Genomic DNA, 14242 nt, shown 5'->3' on the forward strand with positions numbered 1-14242 from the left:
AGGGCCTGTTTCCACGCCGTGTCACTCTGTGACTCTGACCACAAGACGTCTCTCAGTGTATCGCTCTGTGTCGATAGTTGTAACTGTAACACTCTCTAAAAGAGAGTTAGATAGAGCTCTAGGGGCTAGTGGAATCAAGGGATATGGGGAGAAGGCAGGCACGGGTTACTGATTGTGGATGATCAGCCATGATCACAATGAATGGCGGTGCTGGCTCGAAGGGCCGAATGGTCTCCTCCTGCACCTATTGTCTATGTCTCTACACAGTGTAGTGTATGTAGGCCGGCACGGTGGTGCAGCGGGTAGAGCTGCTGCCTCACAGCGCCACAGACCCATGTTCCATCCTGTCTACGGGCGCTGTCTGTACGGAGTTTGTACGTTCTCCCCGTGACCTGCGTGGGTTTTCTCCGGGCGCTCCGGTTTCCTCCCACACTCCAAAGACGTGTAGGTTTGTAGGTTAATTGGCTTGCTGTAAATGTAAATAATCCCCAGTGTGTGTGTGTGGGTCAGTGTCGCTAACTCCCTCCGCCCCTCCTCTCTGGCCCCTGCCCTTCCCTGGCCCCCCTGGCCCTCCCGTCCACCCGTCCCCTCTCCCACCCCCCCGCCCCGCCCCGCCATTGATGGGCTGTTGTTGCCGTGCAGGGCGAGCGGACACGGCGACCGGACGATGACGTGCCCCCCCGGCTCTCGCCGAGACCACCGGCCGTCGCCCGCAACTGCCACCGCAGCCTCTCCGGGCCCAACATGGGCGAGCCCGGCCCCCTCACCTCGGTACGTACTGGCCCCGAGACCCGGCACAGGGACGCCACACACACGGGGGATCCACACAGGGGACCACACACACAGGGGGACGCACAAACACAGGGGACCCACACACACAGGGGGACCACACACACAGGGGACCCACACACAGGGGACCCACACACAGGGGACCCCACACACACAGGGGGACCCACACACACAGGGGGCCACACACAGGGGACCCACACACACAGGGGACCACACACACAGGGGACCACACACACAGGGGACCCACACACACAGGGGACCCACACACACAGGGGGTCCACACACACAGGGGACCCACACACACAGGGGGACCCACACACACAGGGGGACCCACACACACAGGGGGACCCACACACACAGGGGGACCCACACACACAGGGGACCCACACACACAGGGGGACCACACACACAGGGGGACCACACACAGGGGGACCACACACACAGGGGACCACACACACAGGGGGACGCACACACAGGGGGACCACACACAGGGGGACCACACACAGGGGACCCACACACACAGGGGGACCACACACACAAGGGACCACACACACAGGGGGACCACACACAGGGGACCACACACACAGGGGGACGCACACACAGGGGGACCACACACAGGGGGACCCACACACACAGGGGGACCCACACACACAGGGGACCCCACACACAGGGGGACCACACACACAGGGGACCACACACACAGGGGGACCACATACACAGGGGACCACACACACAGGGGGACCACATACACAGGGGGACCACACACAGGGGGACCACACACACAGGGGGACCACACACACAGGGGGACCACACACAGGGGGACCACACACACAGGGGACCACACACACAGGGGGACCACACACACAGGGGGACCCCACACAAGGGGACCACACACACAGGGGACCACACACACAGGGAGACCACACACACAGGGGGACCACACACACAGGGGACCACACACACAGGGGGACCACACACACAGGGGGACCCACACACAGGGGGACCACACACACAGGGGACCACACACACACACAAACACAGGGGACCACACACACAGGGGGACCACACACACAGGGGGACCACACACACACAGGGGGACCACACACACAGGGGACCCACACACAGGGGACCACACACACACACAAACACAGGGGACCACACACACAGGGGGACCCACACACAGGGGACCACACACACAGGGGACCAACACACACAGGGGGACCCACACACACAGGGGACCCACACACAGGGGACCACACACACAGGGGACCCACACACACAGGGGGACCCACACACACACGGGGACCCACACACACAGGGGACCCACACACACAGGGGACCCACACACAGGGGACCACACACACAGGGGACCCACACACACAGGGGGACCCACACACAGGGGACCACACACACACACAGGGGACCCCCACACACAGGGGACCACACACACAGGGTGGCCACACACACACACAGGGGACCCACACACACAGGGGGGCCACACACACACACAGGGGACCACACACACAGGGGGACCCACACACACAGGGGGGCCACACACGCACACAGGGGACCACACACACAGGGGACCCACACACACAGGGGGACCCACACACACAGGGGACCACGCACACACACACACACAGAGGACCACACACACAGGGGGACCACACACACAGGGGACCCACACACAGGGGACCACACACACAGGGGGCCCACACACAGGGGGACCCACACACAGGGGACCACACACACACACACAGGGGACCACACACACAGGGGACCACACACACAGGGGGACCACACACACAGGGGACCCACACACAGGGGACCACACACACAGGGGGCCCACACACACAGGGGGACCCACACACACAGGGGACCACACACACACACACAGGGGACCACACACACAGGGGGACCACACACACAGGGGGACCCACACACACAGGGGACCCACACACAGGGGACCACACACACAGGGGGACCCACACACACAGGGGACCCACACACAGGGGACCACACACACAGGGGGCCCACACACACAGGGGACCCACACACAGGGGACCACACACACAGGGGGACCCACACACAGGGGACCCACACACAGGGGACCCACACACACAGGGGGCCCACACACACAGGGGACCCACACACACAGGGGGGCCACACACACAGAGGATCACACACACACAGGGGACCCACAAACAGGGGGGCCACACACACACAGGGGGACCCACACACAGGGGACCCACACACAGGGGGGGGCGCACACAGGGGACCACACACACACACACACACAGGGGGGCCACACACAGGGGACCCACACACAGGGGACCCACACGCAGGGGACCCACACACAGGGGACCCAAACACAGGGGACCCAAACACAGGGGACCCACACACAGGGGACCCAAACACAGGGGATCCACACACAGGGGACCCACACACAGGGGACCCAAACACAGGGGACCCACACACAGGGGACCCACACACAGGGGACCCAAACACAGGGGACCCACACACAGGGGACCCACACACAGAGGACCCACACACAGCGGACCCAAACACAGGGGACCCACACACAGGGGACCCACACACAGGGGACCCACACACAGGGGGCCGAAACACACAGGGGCCCCACACACAGGGGACCCACACACAGGGGACCCACACACAGGGGACCCAAACACAGGGGAACCACACACAGGGGCCGACACACAGGGGACCCACACACACAGGGGCCCCACACACAGGGGGCCGACACACACAGGGTCCCCACACACAGGGGACCCACACACAGGGGCCCCACACACAGGGGACCCACACACAGGGTCCCCACACACAGGGGGGCAACACACAGGGGGAGCACACACAGGGGACCCACACACAGGGGACCCACACACAGGGGGCTGACACACACAGGGGCCCCACACACAGGGTCCCCACACACAGGGGACCCACACACAGGGGGGCAACACACAGGGGGAGCACACACAGGGGACCCACACACAGGGGGAGCACACACAGGGGCCGACACACAGGGGGCCGACACACACAGGGGCCCGGTGCCGGGTACCATCACTGGGGCCCAAAACAAGGGACATACCACACTGGGGGCCGTCACTGGGGACTGAAAGCAGGGACCAAACGTGGTACTGAGGACCGAAACCAGGGGACGGCACTGGGAACCAAATCAGGGGACCCATTGTGGGGAGCCACACCGGGAACCGGAGCAGGGGACCGAGCACGGGGGGGGTCAGTGTATCACGGAGGGTCCTGTAAGGGAACGGTAGATGTACGTTGCTGAGAAACCTAGAACAGTCTCAGGCTTGCTGCCATCACATGCACAGGTACATGGACAGGACAGGTGTGGAGGGATATGGGTCAAACGCAGGCAGGTAGGGCCAGTGTAGATGGGGCATGTTGGTCAGTGTGGGCAAGTTGGGCCGAAGGAAGGGCCTGTTTCCACACTGTATCACCCTGTGATTAAAACAACGTTCTTTTGGAAGGAGATGAGGAGGAATTTCTTTAGTCAGAGGGTGGTGAATCTGTGGGATTCTTTGCCACAGACGGCTGTGGAGGCCACAAGTCAGTGGGTATATTTAAAGCAGAGATAGATAGATTGTTGATCAGTGCGGGTGTCAGGGGTTATGGGGAGAAGGCAGGAGAATGGGGTTAGGAGGGAGAGAGAGATCAGCCATGGTTAAATGGCAGAGTAGACTTGATGGGCCGAATGGCATACCTAAAGGTGGTACAGTACAGCACAGGAACAGGCCCTTCAGCCCATCGTGGCTGTGCTAACTCTTATTTCCAGCCAACTAATCCCTTCTATCTGCATGTGCTCCATATCCCTCAATTGGAGAGTCATACAGCATTGAACAGGCCCCTCAAACAACTTGTCCATGCTGACCAAGGTAGACAATAGAAAATAGGTGCAGGAGGAGGCCATTCGGCCCTTCGAGCCAGCGCCGCCATTCAATGTGAACATGGCTGATCATTCTCAATTAGTACCCCGTTCCTGCCTTCTCCCCATACCCCCTGACTCCGCTATCCTTAAGAACTCTATCTAGCTCTCTCTTGAAAGCATTCAGAGAATTGGCCTCCACTGCCTTCTGAGGCAGAGAATTCCACAGATTCACAACTCTCTGACTGAAAAAGTATTTCCTCATCTCCGTTCTAAATGGCCTCCCCCTTATTCTTAAACTGTGGCCCCTGGTTCTGGACTCCCCCAACATTGGGAACATGTTTCCTGCCTCTAATGTGTCCAACCCCTTAATAACCTTATATGTTTCGATGTTCTACCTGCCCACATATCCCTCCATTCCGTGCGTATCCATGCACCTATCCAAAAGCCTCTTAAACGCCACTATGGTATCTGCCTCCACCCCCACCCCTGGCAGCGTGTTCCAGACCCCCACCCCTGGCAGCGTGTTCCAGACCCCCACCCCTGGCAGCGTGTTCCAGGCCCCCACCCCTGGCAGCGTGTTCCAGGCCCCCACCCCTGGCAGCGTGTTCCAGACCCCCACCCCTGGCAGCGTGTTCCAGGCCCCCACCCCTGGCAGCGTGTTCCAGGCCCCCACCCCCCTCTGTGTGAAATACAAACACCTGCCCTGCTCATCTCCATTGCCTGTCGCACCTTATAGCCCGTGCCCGAGTTAAGCCAATGATCAACAGTAGATCACCTGGTGTTGCGTTTTGGGATGTTGTACAAGGGCAGGACCTACACAGTGAATGGGGGCCTCTGGATAGTGTTGTAGAGCAGAGGGATCTAGGAGTACAGGTGCGTGGTTCCTTGAAGGTGGAGTCGCAGGTGGATAAGGTGGTCAAAAAAGGCTTTTGGCACTTTGGCCTTCATCAGTCAGAGTGTTGAGTATAGAAGTTGGGAGGTCATGTTGCAGTTGTATAAGACGTTGGTGAGACCACATTTAGAATATTGTGTTCAGTTCTGGGCTCCGTGATATAGGAAAGATATTGTCAAGCTTGAAAGGGTTCAGAGAAGATTTACGAGGATGTTGCCAGGACTAGAGGGTGTGAGCTACAGGGAGAGGTTGAGTAGGCTGGGTCTCTATTCCATGGAGCGCAGGAGGATGAGGGGTGATCTTATAGAGGTGTACAAAACCATGAGAGGAATAGATCGGGTAGATGCACAGAGTCTCTTGCCCAGAGTAGGGGAATCGAGGACCAGAGGACATGGGTTCAAGGTGAAGGGGAAAAGATTTAATAGGAATCTGAGGGGTAACGTTTCCACACAGAGGGCGGTGGGTGTATGGAACAAGCTGCCGGTGGAGGTAGTTGAGGCTGGGACTATCCCATCGTTTAAGAGACATTTCGACAGGTACATGGATAGGACGGGTTTGGAGGGATATGGCCAAGCGCAGGCGGGGTGGGACGAGTGTAGACGGGGCAGTGACCAGCAGAGTTCCGCGGGGCTCGGTGCTGGAGCCACTACTCTTCACGTTGTATATTGATGATGTGGACGAGGGGATTGAAGGCTTTGTGGCAAACTTTGCAGATGATAAGAAAATAAGTGGAGGGGCAGATAGTGCAGTCAACCCTCTCCCTCCCCCCAGACAGGGTGGCACGGTGGTGCAGCGGGTAGAGCTGCTGCCTCACAGCGCCGGAGACCCGGGTTCTCCTCGTGACCTGCGTGGGTTTTCTCCGGGCGCTCCGGTTTCCTCCCACACTCCAAAGACGTGCAGGTTTGTAGGTTAATTGGCTTCTGTAAATTGTCCCCAGTGTGTGTGGGATAGTGTTAGTGTGCGGGGATCGCTGGGCGGCACGGACTCGGTGGGCCGAAGGGCCTGCTTCCGCTCGTATCTCTAAACTAAACTAAAACTGTAGTATCTGCATCACAAACTGCTGGAGTAACTCAGCGGGTCAGGCAGCATCTGTGGAGAACATGGATAGGCAACACGGAGGGGGGAGAGGAGGGGAGAGGGAGAGAACAACAGGGGAGGGGGACAGGGAGGGGGAGAGGGGGAAGTAAAGGGAGAGAACAACAGGGGAGGGGGGGAGAGGGGGAGAAGGACAGGGAGAGGGAGAGAACAATAGGGGGAGGGGAGAGGGACAGGGAGGGCAAGAGGGGGAGGTAAAGGGAGAGAACAACAGGGGGAGGGGAGGGGAGGGAGAGTGCTGGGCCAGCACTTGTGTTACACGTCGGAAACTTGGCTCAAGTTGCTGAAAGAGGAGCCGCTTGTGGGGAAAGTGTTGAGTTGCAGCTTTGGTGACAGTGAAAGGGATCAGGGAGGGGGGGGGGGGGGGAGAGCGGGGGGGGGAGCAGTGGGGGGGGGGGGCAACCTGCAGATCAGAACAAGGAAAAACACAGAGTGCTGGAGTAACTCAGCGGGTCAGGCAGCATCTGTGGCGAACATGGATAGGTCAGGAACCTTCTTCAGACTGATCAGTCCTTTTTCCCCTGTGATGGAGGATGAACTAGAAGGTTAAGCTGAGGGCAGGGGCTGAACATGAGAGGGGAGAGGTTTAAGAGATCTAACAGGGACCTCAGGGGCAATGTTTTCTCTCAGTGGATGGTCCATATCTGGAACAAGCTGCAAGTTGGAAGCTATAGAAGCAGATAGAATTACATATTTTATAAGATATTTGGACAGAGGATAGTATGAGGTTCGAAGGATTTGGGCCAAATGCAGGCAAACAGGACCAGCCCAATATGCCAATGGTCAGTATGGACAAGGTGGGCCGAAGGGCCTGTTTCTGTGCTGTATAGTGTTGCCAACTGTCCTGTATTAGCTGGGACATCCCGTATTTTGGGCTAAATTGACGTGTCAAATCAGGGACCACCCTTGTCCAGTATTAGGCCCGGGGGCCACTGTAGGCCCGGACAGTGTAGGCCCGGACACTGTAGGCCCGGACACTGTAGGCCCGACACTGTAGGCCCGGACAGTGTAGGCCCGGACACTGTGGGCCCGGACAGTGTAGGCCCGGACGCTGTAAGCCCGGATGCTGTAGGCCCGGACGCTGTAAGCCCGGACGCTGTATACCCAGACAATGTAGGCCCGGACACTGTAGGCCCGGACACTGTAGGCCCGGACGCTGTAAGCCCGGACACTGTAGGCCCGGACAGTGTAGGCCCGGACAGTGTAGGCCCGAACAGTGTAGGCCCGGACACTGTAGGCCCGGACACTGTGAGCCCGGACGATGTAGGCCCAGACTAAGTAGGCCCTGAGGCCCGGGCGCCGCCTAACAGAGGTTGCGTAGCAACCCGCCTCCCAGCCCGGGCCGGCCGCCATTGGTGGAGTGGGAGCACGTGGCCGCTGACTGGGTGAGGTCACGTGGGGCCCACGCGGGGCGGTGACGTCACCCTTTGTCCCTTGTTTGGGAGTGAGGAAGTTGGCAACCCTAGTGCTGTACAGCTCCATGGCCTTGTATGCCTGTGTGTGAGGGAGTGTTCAATGCAAGGATACAGGGAAATATTATATTATAAGAAAATAACTGCAGATGCTGGTACAAATCGATTTATTCACAAAATGCTGGAGTAACTCAGCAGGTCAGGCAGCATCTCGGGAGAGAAGGAATGGGTGACGTTTCGGGTCGAGACCCTTCTTCAGACTGATGTCAGGGCGGTGGGACAAAGGAAGGATATAGGTGGAGACAGGAAGATAGAGGGAGATCTGGGAAGGAGGAGGGGAAGGGAGGGACAGAGGAGCTATCTGAAGTTGGAGAAGTCGACGTTCATACCACCGGGCCGCAAACTGCCCAGGCGAAATATGAGGTGTTGCTCCTCCAATTTCCGGCGGGCCTCACTATGGCACTGGAGGAGGCCCATGACAGAGAGGTCAGACTGGGAATGGGAGGGGGAGTTAAAATGCTGGGCCACCGGGAGATCAGTTGCGTTAATGCGGACCGAGCGCAGGTGTTCAGCGAAGCGATCGCCGAGCCTGCGCTTGGTTTCGCCGATATAGATAAGTTGACATCTAGAGCAGCGGATGCAATAGATGAGGTTGGAGGAGGTGCAGGTGAACCTCTGTCTCACCTGGAAAGAATGTTTGGGTCCTTTGATGGAGTTGAGGGGGGAGGTAAAGGGACAGGTGTTGCATCTCGTGCGGTTGCAAGGGAAAGTGCCCGGGGTTAGGGTGGTTTGGGTAGGAAGGGACGAGTGGACCAGGGAGTTGCGGAGGGAACGGTCTCTGCGGAACGCAGAGAGGGGAGGGGATGGGAAGATATGGCCAGTGGTGGGGTCCTGTTGTAGGTGACGGAAATGTTGGTGGATAATATGTTGGATCCGCTGGCTGGTGGGGTGGAAGGTGAGAACGAGGGGGATCCTGTCCTTGTTGCGAGTGTGGGGAGGGGGAGCAAGAGCGGAGCTGCGGGATGTAGAAGAGACCCTAGTGAGAGCCTCATCTATAATGGAGGAGGGGAAGCCCCGTTTCTGAAAAACGAGGACATCTCGGAAGCCCTAGTGTGAAACACCTCATCCCGGGCGCAGATGCGGCGTTGACGGAGGAATTGGGAGTAGGGGATAGACTTTTTGCAGGGGACCGGGTGGGAAGAAGTGTAGTCCAGATAGCTGTGCGAGTCGGTGGGCTTGTAATAAATGTCCGTCACTAGTTTTTCTCCTGTGATGGAGATGGTGAGGTCCAGAAACGGGAGGGAGATGTCAGAGATAGTCCAGGTATATTTAAGGGCAGGATGGAAATTGGAGGTGAAGTGTATAAAGAAATATTATATGCCAGGACTCGAGGGTGTGAGCTACAGGGAGAGGTTGAGCAGGCTGGGTCTCTATTCCATGGAGCGCAGGAGGATGAGGAGTGATCTTATAGAGGTGTACAAAATCATGAGCATCATTAGCCATGATCATATTGAATGGCGGTGCAGGCTCGAAGGGCCAATTGGCCTACTCCTGCACCTATTTTCTATGTTTCTATGAGAGGAATAGATCGGGTAGATGCACAGAGTCTCTTGCCCAGAGTAGGGGAATCGAGGACCAGAGGACACAGGTTCAAGGTGAAGGGGAAAAGCTTTAATAGGAATCCGAGGGGTAACTTTTCCACACAGAGGGTGGTGGGTGTGTGGAACAAGCTGCCAGAGGAGGTAGTTGAGGCAGGGACTATCCCAACATTTAAGAAACAGTTAGACAGGTACATGGATAGGACGGGTTTGGAGGGATATGGACCAAACGCAGGCAGGTGGGACTAGTGTAGCTGGAGCACTGACCATAGGAGTTCTGCAGGGCTCGGTGCTGGGGCCACTACTCTTCACGTTGTATATTAATGATGTGGACGAGGGGATTGAAGCTTTGTGGACGAGGGGATTGAAGGCTTTGTGGCCAAGTTTGCTGATGATGCTCAGATAGGCGGAGGGGCAGGTAGTGTAGAGAAAGCAGGGACTCTGCAGAAGGACTTGGACAGGTTGGTAGATGGAATATCGTGCAGCAAAGTGTAGAGTCATGCATTTTGGTCGTAGGAATAAAGGTGCAGACTATTTTCTAAATGGGGAGAGAAACCAGAAATTAGAATTAAAAGACATTCTTTTAGGAAGGAGATGAGGAGGAATTTCTTCACTCAGAGGGCGGTGAATCTGTGGGATTCTTTGCCACAGACGGCTGTGGAGGCCACAAGTCAGTGGATGTTTTTAAGGCAGAGATAGATAGATTGTTGATCAGTGCGGGTGTCAGGGGTTACGGGGAGAAGGCAGGAGAATGGGGTTAGGTGGGAGGGATAGATCAGCCATGATTGAATGGCGGAGTAGACTTGATGGGCCGAATGGCCTAATTCTACTCCTGTAGCTCATGACCTTATGTTGGCGAGCATGGATGGGTTTGGCCGAAGGGCCTGTTTCCCTGCTGATAACTCGATGACTGGGGTTAATACGATTGTTTGAAACCTCCCCCGGGTGGGTTAATGGGCAGTGTGTGGGTGGGGGGGTAAACAGTGGGGGACTTGATGGGAGTGTGGGGGGGGGGGGGGTGAGATGGGGTCAGTGTAGATGGATGGTTGATGGTCGGCACGGACTCGATGGGCCGAAGGGCCTGTCTCCGTGCTGTGTGAGTCTGGAGTCTGAACTGGGCTCATTCCATTCATTGACGGAACACAACGAGACCACAATGGGTAGTGGTGTAGACGGTTGGCCAAATATTGATCACATTATATTGATCGTAATCGATTGGCCGGGTGGGCTGAGGAATGGAGTTTAATACGGATAAGTGTGAGGTGTTACATTTTGGCACATCAAAACAGACCTTCACAGCGAATGGTGGGCCCTGGGGAGTGTTGTAGAGCAGAGGGGTCTAGGAGCGCAGGTACACAGTCCCCTGAGAGTGGTGTCACAGGTAGACAGGGAGTGTTGTAGAGCAGAGGGGTCTAGGAGCGCAGGTACACAGTCCCCTGAGAGTGGTGTCACAGGTAGACAGGGAGTGTTGTAGAGCAGAGGGGTCTAGGAGCGCAGGTACACAGTCCCCTGAGAGTGGTGTCACAGGTAGACAGGGAGTGTTGTAGAGCAGAGGGGTCTAGGAGCGCAGGTACACAGTCCCTGAGAGTGGTGTCACAGGTAGACAGGGTGGTCAAGAAGGTTTTTGGCACTTTGTGAACTCGACAGGTCAGGCAGCGTCTGTGGATGGAACGGACAGACAACGTTATGGGTTGAGACCCTTCTTCAGACTGACGCAGTTGGAGGGAGAGGAGTTGGGGGAAGGGAGGAGGGTGGGGGAGAAGGGGGTGCTGGGGAGAGGGGGGGAGGGAAAGAGAAGGGGTGGTAGAGGAAGAGGTGAGAAGGGGGAGAGAGGAGGGGGTTGGGGAGAGGGGCAGAGAGTTGGGTGGGGTAAAGGGGGGGTGAGAGGGGGAAAGTAGTTGGGGATGAGATAGTGGGGAGGAGAGGGGGGGAAGCGAGAAGGGAGAGTAGGGGTGGGGGGTAGAAGACGAAGGGGGAATGAAAGACGGGTAAGAGGGGCGGTGGGAGTTGGGAGAGGGGGCAATATTGGGGGAATGTGAGAGGGAGATGAAGCCCCCCCCTCACTCTGCCTCTCCCTCCCCCCCCCCCCTGACCAGACGACCTCCCCTCGGCCGAGCACAGCGCCGGGTGAGATGGAGCGGCCGATGACACTGGTCCCGCTGGCGGTCAGCGGCGGTCCGAGCGGAGCAGTGACCGGCTCACACCCCTCACCCGCCGGCCGGCCACGCGAGCAGCGAGGGGTGGACCCCCGGGGTCATCCCCTACAAAGGGTGAGAGGGGGCAGTATGAGGGTTGGGGGGGGTGTGGGGAGTATGGGGGTTGGGGGGTGAGGGAAAGTGGGGTGGGAAGGGGTTGAGGGGGTGGGGTGGTGTGGGGGTTGGGGGTGAGGAGGGTGGGGTGGGGTGGACTTGGGTTGGGGTGAGGGTCAGGGGCGGTGGTGTGGGGGTCGTGGGCGAGGGTTGGGGTACGTGTATTAACCCCCCCACTCTCTCCCCACAGCCAGAGCGGGAGGGGCTGAGGGAGGGTGGGGGTGGGGAGGGGGTCGGGGGGAGATGTGGGGGTCGGGGGGGGGGTGAGGAAGGGGTGTGGGGGGTGGCGGGGTGAGGGAGGGTGGGTGTGGGGCGGGGGGGTGTGGGGAGGGTGGAGTGAGGGAGGGTGGGGTGTGGAGAGGGGTGGGGTGTGGGAGGGTGGGGAGGGTGGGTGTGGGGAGGGTGGGGTGGGGAGGGGGGGCGAGGGAGGGTGGGGTGAGGGAGGGTGGGGTGTGCGGAGGGTGGGGTGTGGGGAGGGGGGGCGAGGGAGGGTGGGGTGAGGGAGGGTGGGGTGTGCGGAGGGTGGGGTGTGGGGAGGGGGGGCGAGGGAGGGTGGGGTGTGGGGAGGGGGGTGTGGGGAGGGGGTGTGGGGAGGGGGGGGGTGTGGGGAGGGGGGGTGTGGGGAGGGTGGGGTGTGGGGAGGGGGGGTGAGGGAGAGTGGGGTGTGGTGAGGGGGGGGGCAAGGGAGGGTGGGGTGAGGGAGGGTGGGGTGTGGGGAGGGGGTGTGGGGAGGGTGGGGTGGGGAGGGGGGTGTGGGGAGGGGGGGGTGTGGGGAGGGTGGGGTGTGGGGAGGGGGGGGTGTGGGGAGGGTGGGGTGTGGGGAGGGGGGGTGAGGGACGGTGGGGTGTGGGGAGGGGGGGTGGGGAGGGGGGTGTGGGGAGGGGGGGCGAGGGAGGGTGGGGTGTGGGGAGGGGGGTGTGGGGAGGGGGGTGTGGGGAGGGTGGGGTGTGGGGAGGGTGGGGTGTGCGGAGGGTGGGGTGTGGGAGGGGGGCGAGGGAGGGTGGGGTGTGGGGAGGGGGGTGTGGGGAGGGGGGTGTGGGGAGGGTGGGGTGTGGGGAGGGGGGTGAGGGAGAGTGGGGTGTGGTGAGGGGGGGGCGAGGGAGGGGTGGGGTGTGGTGAGGGGGGGGCGAGGGAGGGTGGGGTTGTGGGGAGGGTGGGGTGTGCGGAGGTGGGGTGTGGGGGAGGGTGGGGTGTGGGGAGGGTGGGGTGCGGGGAGGGGGGGGTGAGGGAGGGTGGGGTGTGGGGAGGGGGGGTGAGGGAGGGTTGGGTGTACGGAGGGTGGGGTGTGGGGAGGGGGGGTGAGGGAGGGTGGGGTGTGGTGAGGTAGGGTGTGGGGAGGGGGGGTGAGGGTCGGGGTACATGCATTGACCCCCCCTCCGTCTCCCCCACAGCCAGAGGCGGGCAGGACACTGGCAGACGATGGATTTGCCCCCCGGACCATCGCCGTACCGCCTCCCCGTCATCAACAACTTTGTGACCCCCGCCCCCCCCTCCGGTGCGGCCCTGGGACAGGGGGGGCTTCACCAGGGGCCGCCGGCTCCGGCCCACCACCGCCCCCCAAGCCCCCCACACTCTCCCCAAGGTAGGTCTCCCCCAGCGAACCCACCCCAACATGGGGGTGATAGCGACTGAGAGACGGGGGGGGAGGGTAAATGGGGATTGGGGGGTAAATGGGGAATGGGAGGGTAAATGGGGAATGGGAGGGTAAATGGGGAATGGGGGGTAAATGGGGAGTAAATGGGGAGTGGGGGGAATGGGGGGTAAATGGGGAATGTGGGAGGGTAAATGGGGAGTGGGGGGTAAATGGGGAGTAAATGGGGAGTGGGGGGTAAATGGGGAGTGGGGGGTAAATGGGGAATGGGAGGGGTAAATGGGGAGTGGGGGGTAAATGGGGAGTAAATGGGGAGTGGGGGGGTAAATGGGGAGTGGGGGGTAAATGGGGAGCAGGGGGTTGGGGTAAATGGGGAGTGGGGGTTGGGGTAAATGGGAGTGGGGGGGCTAAATGGGGAGTGGGGGGTAAATGGGGAGTGGGGGTAAATGGGAGTGGGGGGTAATTGGGGAATGGGAGGGTAAATGGGGAATGGGGGGTAAATGGGGAGTGGGGGGGTAAATGGGGAAATGGGGGTTGGGGTAAATGGGGAGTGGGGGGTAAATGGGGAGTGGGGGGGTAAATGGGGAGTAAATGGGAGTGGGGGTAATTGGGGAGTGGGGGGGTAAATGGGGAGTGGGGGGTAAATGGG

At 59.9% G+C, this 14242-nt stretch overlaps 1 protein-coding gene across 1 annotated transcript in view; it reads left to right on the forward strand.

The window, feature by feature from the left end:
- LOC144598183 (glutamate-rich protein 3-like) overlaps positions 1-14242 on the forward strand; it is a 37451-nt gene that overhangs the window by 20221 nt on the left and 2988 nt on the right. Inside the window, exons 4-6 of the mRNA XM_078408074.1 lie at positions 643-771; positions 11790-11963; positions 13394-13584. Coding sequence (XP_078264200.1) covers positions 643-771; positions 11790-11963; positions 13394-13584 — 494 coding nt within the window. The remainder of the gene's footprint in view (positions 1-642; positions 772-11789; positions 11964-13393; positions 13585-14242) is intronic.

The sequence above is a fragment of the Rhinoraja longicauda genome, chromosome 11 (genome assembly GCF_053455715.1).
Source record: "Rhinoraja longicauda isolate Sanriku21f chromosome 11, sRhiLon1.1, whole genome shotgun sequence".
NCBI lineage: Eukaryota > Metazoa > Chordata > Chondrichthyes > Rajiformes > Arhynchobatidae > Rhinoraja > Rhinoraja longicauda.